Source organism: Pieris napi, chromosome 21 (genome assembly GCF_905475465.1).
Source record: "Pieris napi chromosome 21, ilPieNapi1.2, whole genome shotgun sequence".
NCBI classification, from domain to species: Eukaryota; Metazoa; Arthropoda; class Insecta; order Lepidoptera; family Pieridae; genus Pieris; species Pieris napi.
Genome location: NC_062254.1, coordinates 7,491,560 through 7,512,345, shown reverse-complemented (window position 1 = coordinate 7,512,345; position 20,786 = coordinate 7,491,560). Strand labels below are relative to the sequence as shown.

Genomic DNA, 20,786 nt, shown 5'->3' with positions numbered 1-20,786 from the left:
TAGAGGGCAAACGGGCCGTAAATTTAGAGGGTGCGTAGCCGGCTTTTGATGGAGTCTCTTTTTAATTTCTCAAAGATTTGAAAATGTGTTGGACAAGATGGCAACTAATTAATTCTCTGTATAACCTTATTATCTAGATTCATTTATAAAGTGGTAGTCGAAAAGTGTCGTACTACAAAAGTATGCAAGCTAATTTCCTTATAATATGAAAAAATTGAAGAAAAAAAAACTTAATAATTTAGATTGATTCGTATCAACAAATAATACTTTATCTTAAATTATAATGAGGAGCGGGTTCAAAGCATCGATCTTTTAATCACAATATACCAACCCAACTTTTAATATCAATCAGTACTCTCCTGCGTTCCATGTACGCACTGTCGCAATTCAAGATGGCGACTCGAAGATATTTGCTGTGCTGTGATTGGTCGTAAAAATATCGTAGATATTAAACTTAAAATGTCTCTTTCAGGTCGTAGTTGGTCAATCTCAGAGATTCCTGGAGCAGGAGGAAGGTGGATACCGTCCATGTGACCCTGCCATCACCGTAGAGAGGATCCAGCAACTGGAGAATGCATATGCTGAACTGGTTCACCTGGCTGTTGAGAGAAGGTTAGTCATTTGAAAAGTCTTGTTCTAAAGCATAATACATAATAATTATTAGGGAGAATATATAAAATTACTATAATTAATAAATAATTTACCGACGTTTAAAAAAAAGAAAGGAGTTTATTAATTTGAAGTGTAATTTTACTTTAACGCAATTAGTCAATAAAATAATTAAATAAAAAAAAAATATATATATATAACCCAAAAAAGGGTGCGTGTACTTATGTACGCGCGCAAAAAGTTATACTCCTTTGGCATTATTAAAAATAGTTTTTGATTGCATGCAAATAATTAATTACAACTAAATAATCAAAGACCGGAAAATGAATCATTATTGTCAATAAAGTTCAGTTTACATTAGAAAAATTAAATAAATAAATATTTATTATTATTCTCTCTCTCTCTTACATTAAGTGTAACATAAATTCTATTATTATTCGAATGTTGTTTTTAAATGATGTCCAATGCCGTAGCATCTTCCGTGGGCAACTTCATTCTGTTAATTTTGTGTAACGGTGCGCGCGCATCGTAAAATTTCACTCTCATCAATTTTTCATAACGCGCCTAAAGAAGTATAACTTCAAAAACAGGAGCACAGAAAAAATATAATCAAGCCATTTCAATAAATTGATTGTAATTTTGATTTGTAGGAAGCGACTTGAAGACAGCCGTAAACTGTGGCAGTTCTACTGGGACATGGCCGATGAAGAGAACTGGATTAAGGAGAAGGAGCGGATCGTCTCCGTTGATGACATTGGCCATGATCTTACTACGGGTAAGTGTGTTTTAATAAAAATCTATAAAAGGTATTTTATTTACATTATAGTTATAATGTATGTTCTAGCACAAAGCACTTGCAGTTAGAGTTGACGTTAATTGGATTTTGTATGGTCATGCTTTATTAAACGACCTAAATGAATCAGAGGAGGTTATTACTTCGACGTGTTTTTTTTTTGTATTTTTTTATAAATACCTATTGCCAATTTATTATCCAAAATTAGTTTAATTATAAATTGTGTTACGTACCAATTATTGTCAAGTACATTTAAGTATTGTCTTTTATTGACATAACTTATACACATTTAAAGAAAACACTTTTTTACCGGATTGAAGTTATGTATTATTATAAATTTACAATTATTTTAAATTTAACCGACGTTTCGCGTGCTTTAGAGCGTGCGTGGTCACGGTGATTGAAGACAAAAGGTGTGAATGTCAAAAAGAATTCTAATATGGGACCTAAATATCCTGTTAATGTGTAAAAATAAAGTTTGTCTTTCTTTCTTTTTATATTCAAAAAACGTATAAACTATACAGAAAGTGGCGAGTTAGAATATTGAATTAGTTTTTTATTAATAAAAAGTGTACATAACATCTTTCTGTCGAATTTTTAATATTTTGAAAGAGTTTTTTTTAAAACCGGTATTAATTATTTTGGGAATTTTATAACCGATTCAATTTAATTCATTATAATATTACATTTCGTGAAGTAATGACATAACATTTTTGTCAGATCGTCTTTATTGTGTTAAATTGTTTAAGAATTAAGACATATTTTTTTATAGTTTACCTGCTGATATCCAAGCATAAGGCGCTGGAAGCAGATGTGGCAGCTCACGAGCCACAATTGATGGATGTCGCCGCTGTTGGAGACGAGCTCATCTCGCAAGGGCACTTTGGGGCTGATAGGATACAGGTACAATACATAGATAACATAAAGGGATTCTTTCAACTTTATTCTATTTATTAATCAGCTGTCGCCATGTTGATCTGTCCTTCGTCCTTCTATTCTATTCTACTCCGGCTGGCGTTCATATCTCCTCTCCTATCTCCTTCCAACTCCTGACCTGCCTTCCCTTGCTACTCTTTCCATCCCTAGGGTATATATGAACTTCTTTGTCTATTCTTCCCTTTCTCTTACCATGTGTCTCGCCCATTGCCATTTACATGCTGTTTTTGCCCGCCGACCATGGATACTGAATGCCAGATGGCTCGCGAATGCGTCGCTGGAATTTTAAGATTTGATACGTTCTTTTCTTGAGGGCCTCAAGTCGTTTTGGTCCGAAATACCTCGACTGGCAGCTGGTTTCGCATAAGGGCTCAATTGTGGAACGATAGACGTCAAGATATTCATATGTTTTATTATTTAAAAAAAATATAAAAAGCAACGGATGGTTTTCACTAAACGATATCGCAAATTTGGGATCGTGGGTAGAAAATCTGTAAATCGATGCCGTGATTGCCATTAGAAGTTGTAGAGTACTGACCTTTCAATCTAATGTATTATTTTACAGGAGCGTCTCCGAGACATCCTGTCGCAATGGAACCACCTTCTGGATGTTGTGTCCCTCCGTAACAACAGATTGGATGCGGCTGTACGTTATCACCAGCTGTTCGCTGATGCTGACGATATCGACCAATGGATGCTTGATACTTTGCGGTAAGAATATGTATTCCAGCAGTCAAGTCAAGACTTCTTCTTTCGATCTGTTATTTATGCTGATTTATTTTTAAACTATTTATATTTAATATTATTTTAAAGAGATTTTTGCTTTTAATATATCAATTTTTCTGTGTATTCTGTAGTTATGTTACCTTTTATAAAATCAATCAATGTTAAGATTCATTAAAATCCTTATTAAAACTTTATAGATTGTGTTTCTTACAGTATTTTTTGTCCTGAAGTTTTTAACTAACAGTTGGACTGATAGGTTCATAGGAAAAAAAAATTGTTTTAATAAGTTTTGATTTAATTGTTTAAAAGTAAGAGTAAAGTTAGTTAAGTTAATCACATAGGTAACATAATGTACACTTATGACTTGTCAGTAAAGAAATACATATTAATGCTTCTAATTTTACATTTACTGCCAGTTCTCAAATCATAATATAGTTGCCTTCGAAAGCGATACGATTATGGCGGTTATACAATTTTTCAGTACCCTTTATATCGTCGACTATCGACTTACCCTCAAAATAGGCTTCAGTTTCGGCGATTTCTCTGTTTATTAACGTTATAATAAAAATCTTCAATTATTAGTAAGTAATACTTAGAATATATGAATTACTTATTGTTTATACATTGTTTCCTTTTGTTTTTAGGTTGGTTTCATCCGAAGACACCGGTGTAGACGAGGCCCAAGTGCAAAGTCTATTGAAGAAACACAAAGACGTAACAGACGAGTTGAAACACTATGCCAACGTTATTCAACAACTTAAGCAACAAGTGAGTATTTTTTTAAAATATCATATTTTAAAATGTTCGTACACGAAAATTTGTCGGATTTTTTTTTTTACCTCAAATTTGCTTTTAAAAGCCTCTTAAATTAACAAATATCAAGCTAAGTACCATATTTTTTATTGTGTTTAAATAAAATAAGAGTTTATACAAATCAAGTTGCTTTTTTCATCTGTTAACCCGAATAAGATTTAACTACAATTCGTTTAATTTAAACTATATTGAAGCCACAAAAGAAATTGACCTTTGCCATTAAAAGGACTTTAAGAGTACAAAATAATACCAACTGTATTTAGGACACAACCTCTTGACATTCTGTTAGCTGGATTAATTATGTTTAATTTACTTATTGACTAGTAATAATTCAAACATAATACTGAAATACTGCAAAATTTTAGTGTAAAAAGGCTTAGAATTCCTATAATATATCCATTTCTATATCTCTTTTAAAATTTACTATTCTCTTTGTGAAATTGTCTTACTTATGTATAAATAAATGACAGGCAAGCGAACTGAGTCCGGAAGACGCGAGCAGCGCCGAAGTACGCGATCGTTTGGGAGCGATGGACGCGCGTCTCAACGAGCTATCGGAACTCGCTCGTCTACGCAAGCAGCGTCTACTTGACGCCCTGTCGTTGCACAAGCTGTTGGCTGAAGCTGACGCGGCAGACCAATGGATTGCGGAGAAGGATCGAATGCTGGATACTATGCATCCACCGAAGGATATTGACGATGTGGAGATTATGAAACACAGGTGAGTTCAATAAAGAGTATTAGGGAAGTAGATTTTTTAAAATTAATGTATCTTCAATATCATCCGTATCACCTCGACGTCCGTCGTTCCACAAATTAGCAATAGTTAAGGCAGTTTTTTACGAACCAATTTAACTAGGGTCCTTCAAGAAAATAGCGTAATATATCTTAAAAGGCCGGCAACGCACTTGCGAACTGGAAATGTAAGTGTTCATGGGACGGGTGGCATCAGGTGAACCACCTGCCCCGTTTGCACGTATGTAAAAAAAAACTTCCCAATTGTAATAAAAGCTAAGCACTAATACATATAAGGAATAGTTAATGTAATACAATAATGATAATTTGTCTTATGAAAATCTATATCGTTATAAATCTATATTTATACATTTTACTATTAAAATGTATACAAAATCTATGCGTTTGTCTTCAGGAAGTAATATTTTTTGCATGAACGGATACATGACAACACTAACGAAAAGTTTTTGCTTTAAATTTTAGTGATAAAACATGAACAACTGATTCAACGTCAAATTACATAATATGTCAATATTAGACGTCTCGCTACTATTATTGTAAAACAATTTAAACAACAGAAAATTCAGTCTCTTCAAAGCTTTAGTATAGTTATACTGTATTTTAATAAAATTCCTAAGATTTTGTGTTAAGAATGTTGTCCTAATAAAAAACGAGCCAAAAACATTATTAAAGTAGCCGATTTTAATGATAACTTTGTGGCAGATACGATGGCTTCGACAAGGAGATGAATGCTAACGCGTCGAGAGTGGCCGTCGTGAACCAGTTGGCTCGTCAGCTCATTCACGTGGAGCACCCTGAGGCACCGCGTATTACGGAAAGACAGGCTCAGCTCAACCAGGCCTGGAGTGGGCTTAGGGAGAAGGTAAATATATTCGTTTAGTTTTCATTTCAGTAAAGTTAGTACTGTACATTAAAGTAAAGTATAAGTTGACGGCTCATTGGTCTAGTGTTTAGTACCCCTGACTGCGAATCCATGGGTCCCGGGTTCGATCCCCGGCTGAGACAAACATCGATGTGATGAGCATTTGGTGTTGTGCTTAGGTCTTGGGTGTTTCTATCTATTATATGTATGTATATCCGTTGCCTTGTGGCTTGTACCCATAACACAAGCTTCACCAGCTTAGCATGGGACTAGGTCAATTGGTGTGAATTGTCCAATCAAAAAACGAAAAAAAAAGTTAGAAGTTTCCAATTTCCAAAAGGTAAATAAAAGTTTCCAAAAGGTTAATATGATCACTCTAAAGCTTAGGTTTCCTAGAAAAGCGGTGCCGTTATCCAACGGCCGTAATATAACGTTGGGTGACGTCACCCATACGTTGTCTATAAATAATATCGGAGTAGGTTTTCTAGAGAACGTTGTGTCACCGTAACGTCAAATAGTGGTGCTGTCATTTGCATGACGGCCGTCATAGCGGTGATAAACATTAGTTCAACGTTTTTCGCGTGTAGCCGGTGCCCATATTTAATTAAGTAATACAATGAGTGGAAATGTGACTTTGACGAGCGAAAATTGATGTTTTTTTGCATTATTGTTAAAAAGTAAAGATGGCCGTTATTAACAACCGTAAAATGACGGCCGATAGATAGTTACTGTTGACATAATCACCAAATAAGAAAATCAGAGACCACCCTCCCCCCTATAGTGCTTACGTAATACTTGATCGGCCCCTCATTTACCTCCCATGACCTATTAAAGTATTACACGATTCCATATAAAAAACTTATTAAGAAAATGAACTGATTTTGTTTTCGCTCATTGTACAAAGAGAGACAGAAATAAGACTTTTGATCATTCCTATACTTTTTTTTACGTTTGATTATTTATAACATACTAGCTGTACCCAGTCAGATTGAATGGTTGAGAAATGACAAACAAAAGAAAGAATACATTTCATCTAAGTTTAATTTTCCAATACTTGTGGAAAAAAAATAGATAAAAACAATCCTTGATGCGGATTATATATCATGCTAAAATTTCAACTCGATTGGTGCAGAAATTTTTGAGTTTTTGAAGCGTACACAAACCATAACATTTAAATATACATAGATTATAGATATAAAAAAAATATCGTTAATACTTTTGTAATTCTAAATGAATTTTTTTTATTATTTATCTTAGGCTGAGGCTAAGAAGGACGAGCTGAAATCGGCTCAAGGTGTACAAACCTTCTACATTGAGTGCCGTGAGACCGTCTCATGGATTGAAGACAAGAAACGCATCCTGCAACAGACCGACAATCTGGAGATGGATCTTAACGGTATGATTACATAAGTAGTTGTAGTAACTGCCAAATTTTATAAATTAATAATAATAATTTTTTTTATCTGCTCAGTTTATTTCATCGATCTACTAACTCGACGTCAAAAGTAAAAGAGTCAAAAAGAGTAAAAAATCTAAAGCAATTGGGCGGTTCTATTTAAAAAAAGGGGTGCGTGTACTTATGTACGCGCGTAAGAAGTTATACTTTAGCATTATTAAAAATAGTTTTTGATTGCATGCAAATAATTAATTACAATTAAATAATCAAAGACTGGAAAAGGAGTGATGGTACTCAATAAAGTTCAGTTTACATTTGAAAAATTAAATAAATAAATATTTATTATTATTCTCTTACATAAAGTGTAACATAAATTCTATTATTATTCGAATGTTGTTTTTAAATTATGTCCAATGCCGTAGCATCTTCCGTGGGCAACTTTATTATGTTAATTTTGTGTCACGGTGCGCGTATCGTAAAATTTCACTCTCATCAATTTTTCATAACGCGCCTAAAGAAGTATAACTTCAAAAAAGAGAGTATGTTTAAAAGATTAACCTGTATATTTTTATTGCGCGAGTATTTTTCTAGAAATTGCTTAAATGATGGACAAGTAACATGACGTATAATATATTGTGTCATATAAATATCCTTAACCAGGTGTGATGACTCTCCAACGTCGTCTGTCGGGAATGGAGCGCGATTTAGCAGCCATTCAGGCCCGCATCAGCTCTTTGGAGGACGAGGCCAATTCCATCGAAGGAGAACATCCGGATGAAGCAAGGCTTATCCGGGAACGCGTTGTCACTATTACAGAGAACTGGGATCAGCTTACACAAATGGTGAGTAATTTACCCTTTTTTGACGTGACAACGTCTTATAATTCGATGGAGCCGGCTGCACGCACGAAAAAACATGACTCATGCGGCGTTCCCTCGCTCTGAGGCGTTACCTCGCTCTGAGTCGTTACCTCGCTCTGAGGCGTTACCTCGCTCTGAGGCGTTCCATTTAAAATTGACATAATTGTATTTATGCGTACAAATAAATGTAACTTGATCAATTCAATTGTGATTTCCATTTACCTCCTCTATATCCATACAAAATACCTAATAAACAATTTTTTTTTTTTATAAATGCAACCATACCATCAATATTTTTTTATGACGTTGTCACGTTCAACTATCGTCAGTAAACCGACTTTACAGACAACCGATTTTTAACTAAAGTCAGTCACTAGTATAGTCTCAAAAATGAAATTTTGTTTACGGTTAAATTTATTATTTAAAAAATTATATCAAATATGTTTTTTGTCTTTACCTTGGCTCAGTATATATTCCGTTCAACCAAAAAGCGCGCGAGGTGCGACCCGTTTCCCAATTTGACGGTTTCACTTCGATAGATTACAATCTACGGAATAATAATACGTTAAATTGTGAGCAGTACGTTGAGTTCACAATCTTTCGACAGTTCACAATCTCGCGAGATAGATTACAATCTAACGGCTTTTACAATTTTACGGTGACATATACAACCATTTTTTTAGTAATTAATCACAAGTTTCTGATTTGTTAATAGTAATCTACTTCCTATAAGATTCGTTCTGTGTATATTTTTTTTGTTTATTTTGTGTTAAAAATCTTTTATGGTGTGTACTAGAAATAAAAAAAAAGATTTTATCGTCATTCCTTGAATCCGATTTTTTTATCTCCATTAAATACGTTTAACAATATTGTTTTATAGCTCAAAGAGCGTGATTCAAAGCTGGAAGAAGCTGGAGATTTGCATCGCTTCTTGCGTTCCGTGGATCACTTCCAAGCCTGGCTTACCAAGACACAGACCGATGTTGCGTCAGAAGGTGATTATATTAGCATGGAAAACATATTTGACAATTTAATAACTCTTGTATCTTATACTAAATTTTATATATAAACTAGCTGATCCGGCAAACGTCGTTTTGCCATGTATATAATTTATAATAAAAAATAGGGGTTGATCGTAGAGGGATGAAAATTAGGGGTTGTATGTATTTTTGTATCCTATCATAAAAAAATATAAAAAATATCTAAAAATTAAAAAATTAAATTTAGGGTTAAACTACCCTTAACATTTAGGGGGATGAAAAATAGATGTCCGATTCTCAGACATACCCAATATGCACACAAAATTTCATGAGAATTGGTAAAGCCGTTTTGGAGGAGTTTGACCACAAACACCGCGACACGAGAATTTTATATATTAGATTCATAACTTATGTGTTCTCATTCTGTTATATTTCTCTATTTTTCTGGGCTCTGAAATTTATATAGGAAAGCAATAGAGAAGTGATGAGACTGAACTTTTTATTGTAGATATTCCATCGAGTCTCCCGGAGGCGGAGAAGCTCTTGTCTCAACACCAGACCATCAAGGAAGAGATCGACAACTACAAGGACGAATATGCCAAGATGATGGAGTATGGAGAGAAGATCACTGCCGTGAGTATTTTTTTTAGGAATGTAGGAAGTCTATTATCGCGTTTTTATTCATATAAATCTTTTTACAAAAAGATGTTCGTAATATCTTTGAAGAAATTGGGTTAATTTTTTTTTTGTTTAACACGATTTTGATTTAAAAAAGTATAGTTTAATTAAGAGAACGATACAAATGATAAAATCGGTTCAGTAGTTATTGAGATATATCCACGCATTTCTACGTTCACATGTTTTTAAAGGTGGTTAATTTTTTTCCCTTTATATACAAAGTAAAAAAAAAAACAAAATTATACTTTTTATACTAAAGGGTCTTTCATTAAGGGCTTCCTATCTTCAAATTTAAATAAAACAAAATTTGTGTTAGATATCATCAACAATTTTTATTCGTTTGAAAGGCCTATCGATGCCATTATGTGTGGAATTTAACATCGTTCAAATGTCCGCCCCGGCTTCTCTTCAACAATTTTGTTTGTTCACGTACCCATTCATCAAGAAATGGGCCTCATCGTTGAAGATGATTTTTCGATGAAAATTAGGGTCAGTTGCCAACTGCTCCAGAGCCCATTCAGCGAACACAAGTCTTTGTCCTTTACCTTCAGTAAACGACCATAGACAAAGTCTTGTGCTCCTATCCCTTAAGCTCCTGGGTCAGTTGAATTTTGTACGGGTGCAGGCCAAGTCACGACGCAAAATTCGCCAAGTTGTGGTCTGTGAAAGGCCGAGTTCTTGTGAGCGACGCGAAATCGACTGCCTCAGATTCTCCTGCATGCTCTCACGGACAGCGGCGATGTTTTCGGTAGATCTTGCGTTTCGTCGACGTACGGGTGTTGGTTGATCGTTTACTGAACCAGTGGACTCAAATTTATCCACCACACTGCGAATAGTCCTCTCGGTAGGACGATTATGGCGCCCGTAAAATGGGCGAAGCGCGCGGAACGTTGCCCGAACAGAAAACCCATATTGATAAAACAATTTTATCATTTGCACGTGTTGTTGAACGCTATATCCATCCATGGTGATTTGGCAAAACAGACTGAATAAATGACAGCCAATTTGACAGATGTAGCTTCAACAAGATGGCCGCTATCAACTGTAAAAGTTCGGAAGTCTCTATTGAAAGACCCTTTATAATAAAAAAAGTTCCGTCATGAAAGAATTAGAACCCGTAGCAAACATGAATGTAAATCCAAAATTATTACCATCCAGGAACCATCGACAGCAGACGACCCGCAATACATGTTCCTCCGAGAAAGGCTAAAGGCTCTCCGCGAAGGATGGGCAGAGTTGCAGCAGATGTGGGAGAACCGGCAGCAGCTGCTCACGCAGTCCCTCGAGCTGCAATTGCTGCAGAGGGACGCTCGTCAGGCTGAGGTGCTGCTAGCACATCAGGAGCATAGGTATGTTTCTATTTGTTATTGTCTTTGTTGTAGTGATTCTGGAGTGGAACTGGTGATGATGAAGCAAATATCTAATTACCCTCTTAATGATTAAAATTCTTATAGAATTGCGAAGATCGAGCCACCAGCTAACTTGGAACAGGCTGAGAATATGATCAAGGAGCACGAAGCCTTCCTCACCACGATGGAAGCCAACGATGACAAGATTAACTCTGTCGTCCAGTTCGCCAATCGCCTCGTCGAGGAGAGACACTTTGATGCAGACAAGATCCAACGCAAAGCTGAGAGCATCCGCGCCAGACGAGACGCTAACAGAGACAAGGCTGTCGAACAGATGGACAAACTTCAAGACCAACTGCAGTTACACCAATTCCTTCAAGACTGCGACGAACTCGGCGAGTGGGTCCAAGAAAAGAATGTCACCGCCCAAGATGACACTTACCGCTCGGCCAAAACTATCCACTCCAAGTGGACCCGCCATCAAGCGTTCGAAGCGGAAATCGCCGCCAACAAGGAGAGGCTGTTCGCCGTCCAGAACGCGGCCGAGGAACTCATGAAACAGAAACCAGAGTTCGTCGAAATAATTTCACCCAAAATGACCGAACTGCAAGACCAATTCGAAAACCTTCAAACGACAACGAAGGACAAGGGCGAACGGCTCTTCGACGCCAACCGTGAAGTTCTCTTGCACCAGACGTGTGACGACATCGATTCCTGGATGAACGAGCTGGAGAAACAGATCGAGAACACCGACACGGGCACTGATCTGGCATCTGTGAACATTCTCATGCAGAAACAACAGATGATCGAGACTCAGATGGCCGTCAAGGCCAAACAGGTCACCGAGCTCGAGACGCAGGCCGAGTACCTCCAGAAGACCGTGCCAGATAAGATGGAGGAGATCAAAGAGAAGAAGAAGTCTGTGGAACATAGATTCGAGCAGCTCAAAGCTCCCTTACTGGATCGTCAGAGACACTTGGCCAAGAAGAAGGAGGCGTTCCAGTTCCGCCGCGATATCGAGGATGAGAAACTATGGGTACACGAGAAGATGCCGTTGGCTACGAGCACCGATTATGGAAACTCACTCTTCAACGTACAGATGTTGCAAAAGAAGAATCAGTCCCTCAAAACAGAGACGGATAACCATGAGCCGAGGATTTTAACTGTCATCTCCAATGGCCAGAAGTTAATCGACGAAGGCCACGAAGACTCGGATGAATTCAAGAGGCTTATTGAAGAACTAACGGCTCGGTGGCGAGAACTTAAAGGTATTAATATAATCGATTTTTACCAACTTCAGTCTTTATTTAACGTAGGAGTTGATAGATTAATGATTTTTTTTAAGAATTAGAGATATTTTAACAAAATATAGAATCTAAAGAAAACACTTTTTTACCAGATTGAAGTTATGTATTATTATAACTTTTCAATTATTTTACATAATTTTAAATTTTTCCGACGTTTCAAGTGTAAAAGTTGTCAATAAAAGACAATGCTAAAATATAGAATCCCCGTGTCACATTTCACTCATTCCTTTTTAACATTTGCAAAGCCGGGAAGGCTGGCCATTTCAATTTGTTTTAATTTTGAAAATAAATTAAGCCCATGCTAGTGCCTCTTAGGGTCCTTCAAGATAAGAGCGTACCAATTCCTTCCCTATCGTTAAAAAAAATAGTGCTCTCAGTAGTGTTTGATTTTATTAATTACTAATATAATAATAATAATAATTTTTTTTTGCAAGAATATGGTACAAAATGTTTAGGTGATACAATCATAAATAGTTCGCATATTCTGCCACACACGATGGCGCGCAAATTTGTCACAAAGTATTTCACATTATTATTCAAAGTCAATTCTTATATTATCTAGTCTATTATATTATATACATTACATCATTAGCTTTATATCAATTACGGTGTTTCATGCAAATAATCATTTATTGAATAGTACATTTTTTCTAAAAGTAATTCACTAAGTCGCTTTTTAAAGAATCTAGACGGAAGATCTTTTAATTCTTTTGGTAATTTATTGTAGACTTTAATTGCCATACAAAAGCTGTTTTTCCGAAACAGTTCCAGATTGATTTTTGGCACAGCCAATTTCATCCCATGTCTACTTCTTACTTCAACTTCTACATTCGACTTAAAAATATGTATGTTTCGGTGCACGAATAAGGATAAAAAATGTATTCTTTGTACAATATTGTTAAAGTATATATATATACAAGTCAGTGCAATATAAACCAGTGTTGGCCTAGTGGCTTCAGCGAACGGTGAAGGAATACATCGTGAGGAAACCTCAGACCCAAAAAGTCGACGGCGTGTGTCTGGCACAGGGGGCTGATCACCTACTTGCCTATTCGATTTACAAATGATCATGAAACATAAAAAACAGTTTTCCGTCGAACACTAACAACTTTTTCTTATTATATTTAATATTATTAATTATTATTATTAAAAATAGTCACAAAATATGCAGAAATCAGACTAATTTTGACGTAGCGTCTGATAAAATATTTAAAATATCGCATCCGTTTCTTAGACGCCATCGACCAACGCAAGAACAATCTGTCTCAATGGGGCAAGGCTCACCAATACCTGTTCGACGCGAACGAAGCCGAGGCCTGGATGAGCGAACAGGAGCTGTACATGATGGTAGAAGACCGTGGAAAAGACGAAATTTCAGCACAAAACCTCATCAAGAAGCACGAAATATTGGAACAAGCGGTCGACGATTACGCCAACACTATTCGTCAGCTTGGCGAAACTGTTCGTCAGTTGACGAGTGAAGAACATCCTCTGAGGTATTTTAAATTATTTTTATGAGTTATTTCTAGGTGTAGAAAAATATCAAAATATTCTAAAAATCTCCTTTATCTTTACATAATTTTCTATATAAGGCCGCGAATTTCAATAAAGGTATATATTTACATCGCACTATTCGTTTATTTCACGTAAATGGCCTAGTTTTGTGAGTCCTATATTGTAAACGACAGTTTAATGAAAAACCTACCCCTTCTTTGGGGAGCGTAATTGTTTTTAGGTAAAAATGGTCACTCGGTCAGGCAACGTTACAGGGGGTTACGTTCACGTACGCGTTAAAAATCTCCAAAGTTGCTTCAAGTTTCACGTCACGCAATTTTTGGAGATTATTGAAACCCCCCCCCCATGTAACGCGTCGTAACGTTTTTCTGTACCCAAGTATAGTAAAATGTTTCGTGACCACCTAGTGACTCTTTATACCTAAAAGTTACCATTATGTTGTGTAAATTACTGAAAAGTCCGAAAATAATATTAACAATAACGCGTAATTCAATCCCCGCCCCGCATCGTAACGTTTTATAAAAGGAACACACAACCCCCCCCCCCCCCCCCCCCCCTAAATTCGTTACGAAATACAGTTAAACAGATTTTCTTACCTATGTTACCTACGATTACTCATACTTTAGCACTGTCTCGTAATTAAAATAAGTGATACAGAGAGTCAGCCTTTTATTAATAATAACCAACTCAGTCTATTGCACCGTTTTAACCACATACACTCTTGTCTCTTTTCATCACAGCGTAAACACAATTCGACAGAAAGAGACGAAAGAGTAGATTTATTCTGCATATTTCTGAATTGTTCTATATTCTTATTTTAGTGAGCAAATATCCGTGAAGCAATCCCAAGTGGACAAGCTGTACGCTGGTCTAAAAGACCTGGCTGGCGAACGAAGAGCTAAGCTGGATGAAGCATTGAGGTTATTCCAGCTTTCGCGAGAAGTGGACGATCTTGAGCAATGGATCACGGAGAGGGAGCTGGTTGCCAGCTCGCAGGAGCTTGGGCAAGATTATGAGCATGTCACTGTAAGTATTATTATTACAGTACCAGGTCATTTGTAAGTCACATCGTGCTTTAGAAAGAGATACTCTGCGTCTTTAGAAAGAGATACTCTGAGATCTAGCGTCATCTCTGTCACACGAAACACTAACAGTCCGGTATTTGGAGACAGAGACGGCGCTATAAGAAGCCGAAGCTAGCCGAGTACCTCTTTCTAAAGCACGGTGCGACTTATAAATGGCCGGGTACCGTATATTACGAATTTTAATAAATAAACGAATAATAATTAATTAATTAATTACTTCTTTGTTCAATGCAAATAATGTTTTCTATATTTTTTTTTATGAATACAGCTGTAATTGATTATATTCTGTGTTTGTTGTGGTTATGTTCGAAAACCAAAAACACTTTCAAACTTTCTTAAATATCTGATCGATCTGATATCTTTTGGATTTTTGTGATAATTACAATTTCATATAAAATAGCTATAGTCGTATTTTTAATTAGACGAAGTCAACTGACGTTTACGGTGTTGTCAGTTTTTAATTAAATAAAAATAGTGTTGTGACAAAGTAAAAACCCCTGAATTAATGATCGGTGATGGCACTAGTCGCCGCGCCGCGCTTTGTAATAAGACGTCAAAAAACTGATTGTAGTTACATAGTACTAGTACCTAACTTATATCAGAGCACTTTTATTCAATTTTGAAATAGAAATAATATTCTTTTATTGTTTGAAATGATTGACTATTCACACTCATTGTTCATTCATCTGATTGAACAAGAACTGAACGTATCACTATTACTTTAAATATGGCAACATTATTTTACAAAGTCTTCAAAGTCTTCAAAGAAAGCTTCTGTCTAGCTAGCTACTGTCAGTTGGCTTCGTCTAATTAAAAATACGACTATAGTCTTAACTCGTAGAAAAACCCATTTAAGGTTTTCAATAGAATGATGATTGCTTAATATGAACTTCTTATTTAGATATTATTTAAATTTAATTTTCAGCTATTATGGGAGCGTTTCAAAGAGTTCGCCCGTGAGACCCAATCGGTTGGTTCAGAGCGGGTCGCCACAGCTGAAAGAATCGCGGACCAGATGATCGCTATGGGACATTCTGACAATGCCACCATCGCTCAGTGGAAGGAAGGCCTCAAGGAAACCTGGCAGGATCTTCTGGAGCTCATTGATACGAGAACACAGGTCAGTTCTCAAATTTTATTTTTATTATTATTATTTAAAAAAAAGAAGCTTATGTAGTAGAGATTAATATATATAACTAGCTGACCCGGCAAACGTTGTTTTGCCATGTATATTATTATAGGCAACATTTTTTTAGTTCAATTAAAATAACTATCTACAATAATAAAAAAAAGGTGTTAATGGTAAAGTGGTGAAAATTGTATGTATTTTTGTATGCTGTATCATAAAAAAACAAACAAAAAAGATTGTCTAAAAATTTTTTTTTTGGGGTGGACACCCCCTTATCACGGGTTTGAAAGATAGATAGTAGCCGATTCTCAGACATACTGAATTAGCATAAAAAAATTCATAACAATCGGTTCGGAACGAACATTGTAACACGAGAATTTTATATATTAGATTATAATTAGGAACCTACTCTAGTATTAGAGTAAGATTAAAATTCGATAGACCAGGAGATAACTTGGTATATCTTTCATGTTTTCCTTCCATAATATTAATTTTGCGTAAGAAATTTTTGAATTATTATCAAAAGCCACCCTAATGTGTAGTAATTAAAAATACCACTACATATTTTGTAACTAATACAAAGCAAAACTAGCGAACTGTGGAATCGGCTCCCGGTGTGGTCTTCCCTAAGATACGACACTCCAACTATTCAAAGTTAGACTGTACTCCTCCATCAAAGGCCGGCAACGCACCCACTAAAAATGAGTGTCCATAGGCTGGGATGACTGCCCTTTTTGGGCGTTCCATATTATATAAAATACTAGCAAACTCGGCGAACTCCGTTTCGCCACCAGATGGCTTCGTTTTATGTAACATTTCGTTTGGTGATCCCGCTTTTCTGTTGAAATTTTTCCTGAATTTTCTATAAACCTCACGGAGCCCGAGACCTTTCCAACGAATGCAAAAACGTGGAAATCGGTTCGTGCGTTCTTGAGTTATAGCGTCAGGAAGGAAAACCCGACTTATTTTTTTAAAGTAGATTTACAAAAAAACTATATGAATTGTACCTAATATTTTCAGTACCATAAGTTAAATCTCAATCAACTTTATCGTTACACATAACAGATGTTAGCGGCGTCACGAGAGCTGCACAAATACTTCCACGACTGCAAGGACGCTCTGCAGCGAGTGAACGAGAAGGCAAGAGGAGTTAGCGACGAACTCGGTCGTGATGCTCTCTCTGTCTCCGCTCTGCAGAGGAAGCACCACAACTTCATGCAGGATCTATCTACGCTGCAGAACCAGGTAAATCTTTACCTAACATATTTATTTTAAAAGTAAAATAATTGATGAATTTAAACAACAATAAGAAAATTTAAGTATCAAAATAAATAAGTTGTCGTTTTGTAATCCGCAGTAACTTTTAGGAGTTTAGTAGTTAAGTAGTATACAAATAGTAGTACAAAAAACTTGGCGATTAAAAAGAGAGGCGGAGAGTTTATTGCCAGTTCTTCTCTTCCGTTCTATATGAATAAATGATATTTGATTTTTGAATTTTATTAGCAGACTGAGAGCTAGAGAAGATTATGCCAAAACTAAGCTATTTAATAGACGAATGTACTTAAGCTAAAAGAATGCAATTAGATTGGGTTAGTTTTTGTAAAGCCGTAATTTTTCATACTAATACGATTGAATTGAAATATCTGAAATTTGCATAATATATACGTCTGGATTTTTAACTCCAAATGTGTATATATTTATGTCCAAATATGGCTTAGACTCTTCTTTGAGAAAGAATATAGAATCTACTAAAAAGAAGACGAGAAGAAATTCTGCAATAACTACTGAACGTACTTAAATATGCCTGTTTTGTCATGTTTATTGGAGAGTGAGAAAGACAATGAATCAATCGTTGACTTAATGTTTTGTAAACCCTGGGGTAGAAGACTTCTATAGCGAATCAAAGTCTTAACCAGCAATTGAAGAAACTTATAACTAAAAGAAAGAGAGAAAAAGCTTTATGATACATAATAAAAAAGGATATTTAGTTAAAAAAAGCATTAGCTAGTTTCTTCCATTTGTCATATTAACCGTACTTGACATAATAATTAAACTACGAGATATTATCATTGTATCTCGTAGTTTAATCTTTCCGTTTCAGCAAAATGTATAAAGTTATAAATCTAAACTGAATTAGTTTTATGTAATATTTAATTATTTATTGTTATATAAATTAACGTTTCATTTCAGGTTGAAGCAATAAACGCTGAATGCGCTCGTCTCGGCGCCTCATACGCCGGGGAGAAGGCAGCTGAGATCACCCGAAGAGCTGGGGAAGTCTCCGAAGCGTGGGCGTCTCTCCAGGCCGCGTGTGAAGCCAGAAGGGCCAAGCTGGAAGACGCCGATCAACTCTACCGCTTCCTGAGCCAAGTGCGAACACTCACCATATGGATGGATGACGTTGTCCGGTCTATGAACACTGGGGAGAAACCGAAGTGAGTTTAGAGTCTCCTACTTATAGTTTTAATAAAGTATTTAAATGTGTAGTGTTCGCGTAACTTAAGTAAAATATTTAAATAAATAATTGTTTAAAAAAACTAAAAAACACGCTTTTAAAGCACATCAAACTAAAAAGTGAAAAATAATTCCTAATTTAGGCTGAAAATGGTAATGAACAAAAAATACTGGTATTATTGTGAAAAAGCGTGGGTTGCTCTATAGACGAAAAATATGGCACAGATTTTTAGATTTTTTAAACTATTATTTATTTTTATTTTTTAGTTAATTTTTTTTATTTTTTTTTGCGGATTATTGCATTGTCATCGATCTTTGACAGGTGGGCAAAATTTGAATAAAATCTGTACGTTTAAAGTGGGTCAAAATCGAGTCCGAAGGAGTCGGTTACATACATACATACAGGTGAAGCTAATATAAAGCGTGTAAAAAAATGCAGTCGCTTTAAATTGTTCAAACGCTAACAGCATTTTTTTTTAAATATCTACTCCCCTGCCATTGTGTCCAGGGACTTTATCTCTCAATTTTTTTCAAAAAACAAGATACATTATATTAATTCCAATACACTAGTTCTCGAATGGTGTGTTACGCGTCTCGCGAAATGGGTCTACATCGGTAATATTTTTATTTACAATATTCATGCGAGCCGGAGCGCAATACCCCGCGAGACCCGCTCTTTCATTTTGTTTGCCGCCTTTATATATTTAATAATAATAAAAAAAATAGACCGCATATTAGGCAACCCAGGGTTGACAAAGACTACAAGTCATTCGTGGTACATTATATATATAATATATTGTTATAATAAACATTAATTTTGAGAAAATAGTTATCTAAAAGTTAAATCTAATGAAATAACAAATAAAGTAATGCAATGTCTTCAGGTTAGACTTAGGATAGCTTTTGCTTATATCAAGGTAGGAATTTTTGGATTTATCAGTTAACTCATTCAAAATTAGTTCAAAAGATCTTGATTATGAAATATTATTTTTCTCCTCGGTGATATTATACCATGAATGAGCAGGTAAAAATTATCACCCTGTGAATATTTTCACCTATATATAAATATTATGTGTGTGTGAATTGAACTCCTCATTCAAACGGCAGGAAGAAATTTTTGTGTGTTAGAATTTTTTAGATTTAAACTTATAACTAATTCAAATAACGTTTTTTTTAATGGCTCTGGCACGATTTGTGCATTAGCCGGCGTCAAGTATAGGATTTTTTATAATTCGTGCTTGTCTTTAGAAATTCGACCATGTCCTCCATGTACGGTTTAGGCACTCGCCCGGTACCGCACAACCTTCCCAAAGGCCGAGAAAAAATTTAAATTAAATTAAAACTTGTCCTCGAACCGGGAATCGAACCCGGTACCCTTCACCTAGCTGCCACTTAATAAGACCGCTAGGCTATGAGGCCCCCAAATAACGTTTATAAATATATATTTCAATTTCCAGAGATGTAAGCGGCGTAGAGCTTCTAATGAACAACCATCAGTCCCTAAAAGCGGAGATCGAGGCCCGCGAAGAGAACTTTGCGGTGTGCATAGCTCTTGGAAGAGAATTACTCGCGAGACAACATTACGCGTCGTCTGATATAAGGGACAAGCTGCATCTGCTCACTGATCAGAGGAACGCCTTGCTGAGACGCTGGGAGGAGAGATGGGAAAATCTCCAGCTTAGTAAGTATTTCTAGAATTTTCTAGAAGGTTCTATTCTAAAAGGTGTTCGTGAAGGTGGTTGTGTTATATATGTACATCTTGCTTTGCAACAAGATGTTTGGTTTTGTATAAATTTTCATGATAGTATAATAAGCAAAGCATTTTCTCAATTGTCGTTTTTTTTTACTGAAAGCCCCTAAATTTTTGGCGTTCAAGTAATACGTCACGCAATTTTTGGAGATTATTGACCCCCCCCCATTCAACGCGCCGTAACGTTGTTCTGTACCCGAGTATAGTAAAACGTTTCGTGATCACCTAGTGACTCTTTTTTTATACCTAAAAGTTACCATTATGTGGTGTAAAGTACTGAAAAGTCGAAAATAATATTAACAATAACGCGTAATTCAATCCCCACCCCGCATTGTAAAACCCCCCCCCCCCCCCCCCCCCCAAATTCGTTACGTAATACATGAACTCTCCCTGATTTTCTGAGTAATACGAAAAAAATGTTTAAATTTCTTTTGGGACAGGTTTTATAAATCTGTAATGTATTTTTACAGTCCTGGAGGTGTACCAATTCGCTCGCGATGCGGCAGTGGCCGAGGCATGGCTGATCGCCCAGGAGCCCTACCTGATGTCGCAGGAGCTGGGTCACACCATCGACGAGGTGGAGAGCCTCATCAAAAAGCACGAAGCCTTCGAGAAGTCGGCTGCCGCGCAAGAAGACCGCTTCAGCGCTTTGCAGAGGCTTACCACTGTATGTATATTGATGTATTTGATGATTTAATTACGAATGACGACTCATTGGTCTAGTGGTTAGTACCCCTGACTGCGAAATCATGGGTCCCGGGTTCGATCCCCGGCTGAGACGAACATCG

The 20,786-nt window shown here is 36.1% G+C and overlaps 1 protein-coding gene across 11 annotated transcripts in view; it reads left to right on the top strand.

Moving 5' to 3' along the window:
* The window catches only part of LOC125060289 (spectrin beta chain), a 73,010-nt gene that overhangs the window by 40,511 nt on the left and 11,713 nt on the right, over nucleotides 1–20,786 (top strand). For all 11 annotated transcript variants that reach the window (XM_047665119.1, XM_047665118.1, XM_047665112.1 and 8 more), the window contains 20 exons: nucleotides 473–612; nucleotides 1,260–1,384; nucleotides 2,175–2,305; nucleotides 2,904–3,049; nucleotides 3,709–3,832; nucleotides 4,348–4,598; nucleotides 5,336–5,495; nucleotides 6,753–6,891; nucleotides 7,552–7,733; nucleotides 8,632–8,746; nucleotides 9,240–9,364; nucleotides 10,568–10,758; nucleotides 10,864–12,026; nucleotides 13,300–13,561; nucleotides 14,402–14,606; nucleotides 15,591–15,785; nucleotides 16,860–17,039; nucleotides 17,985–18,229; nucleotides 19,706–19,929; nucleotides 20,469–20,665. In XM_047665119.1, coding sequence (XP_047521075.1) covers nucleotides 473–612; nucleotides 1,260–1,384; nucleotides 2,175–2,305; nucleotides 2,904–3,049; nucleotides 3,709–3,832; nucleotides 4,348–4,598; nucleotides 5,336–5,495; nucleotides 6,753–6,891; nucleotides 7,552–7,733; nucleotides 8,632–8,746; nucleotides 9,240–9,364; nucleotides 10,568–10,758; nucleotides 10,864–12,026; nucleotides 13,300–13,561; nucleotides 14,402–14,606; nucleotides 15,591–15,785; nucleotides 16,860–17,039; nucleotides 17,985–18,229; nucleotides 19,706–19,929; nucleotides 20,469–20,665 — 4,500 coding nt within the window. The remainder of the gene's footprint in view (nucleotides 1–472; nucleotides 613–1,259; nucleotides 1,385–2,174; nucleotides 2,306–2,903; nucleotides 3,050–3,708; nucleotides 3,833–4,347; nucleotides 4,599–5,335; nucleotides 5,496–6,752; nucleotides 6,892–7,551; nucleotides 7,734–8,631; nucleotides 8,747–9,239; nucleotides 9,365–10,567; nucleotides 10,759–10,863; nucleotides 12,027–13,299; nucleotides 13,562–14,401; nucleotides 14,607–15,590; nucleotides 15,786–16,859; nucleotides 17,040–17,984; nucleotides 18,230–19,705; nucleotides 19,930–20,468; nucleotides 20,666–20,786) is intronic.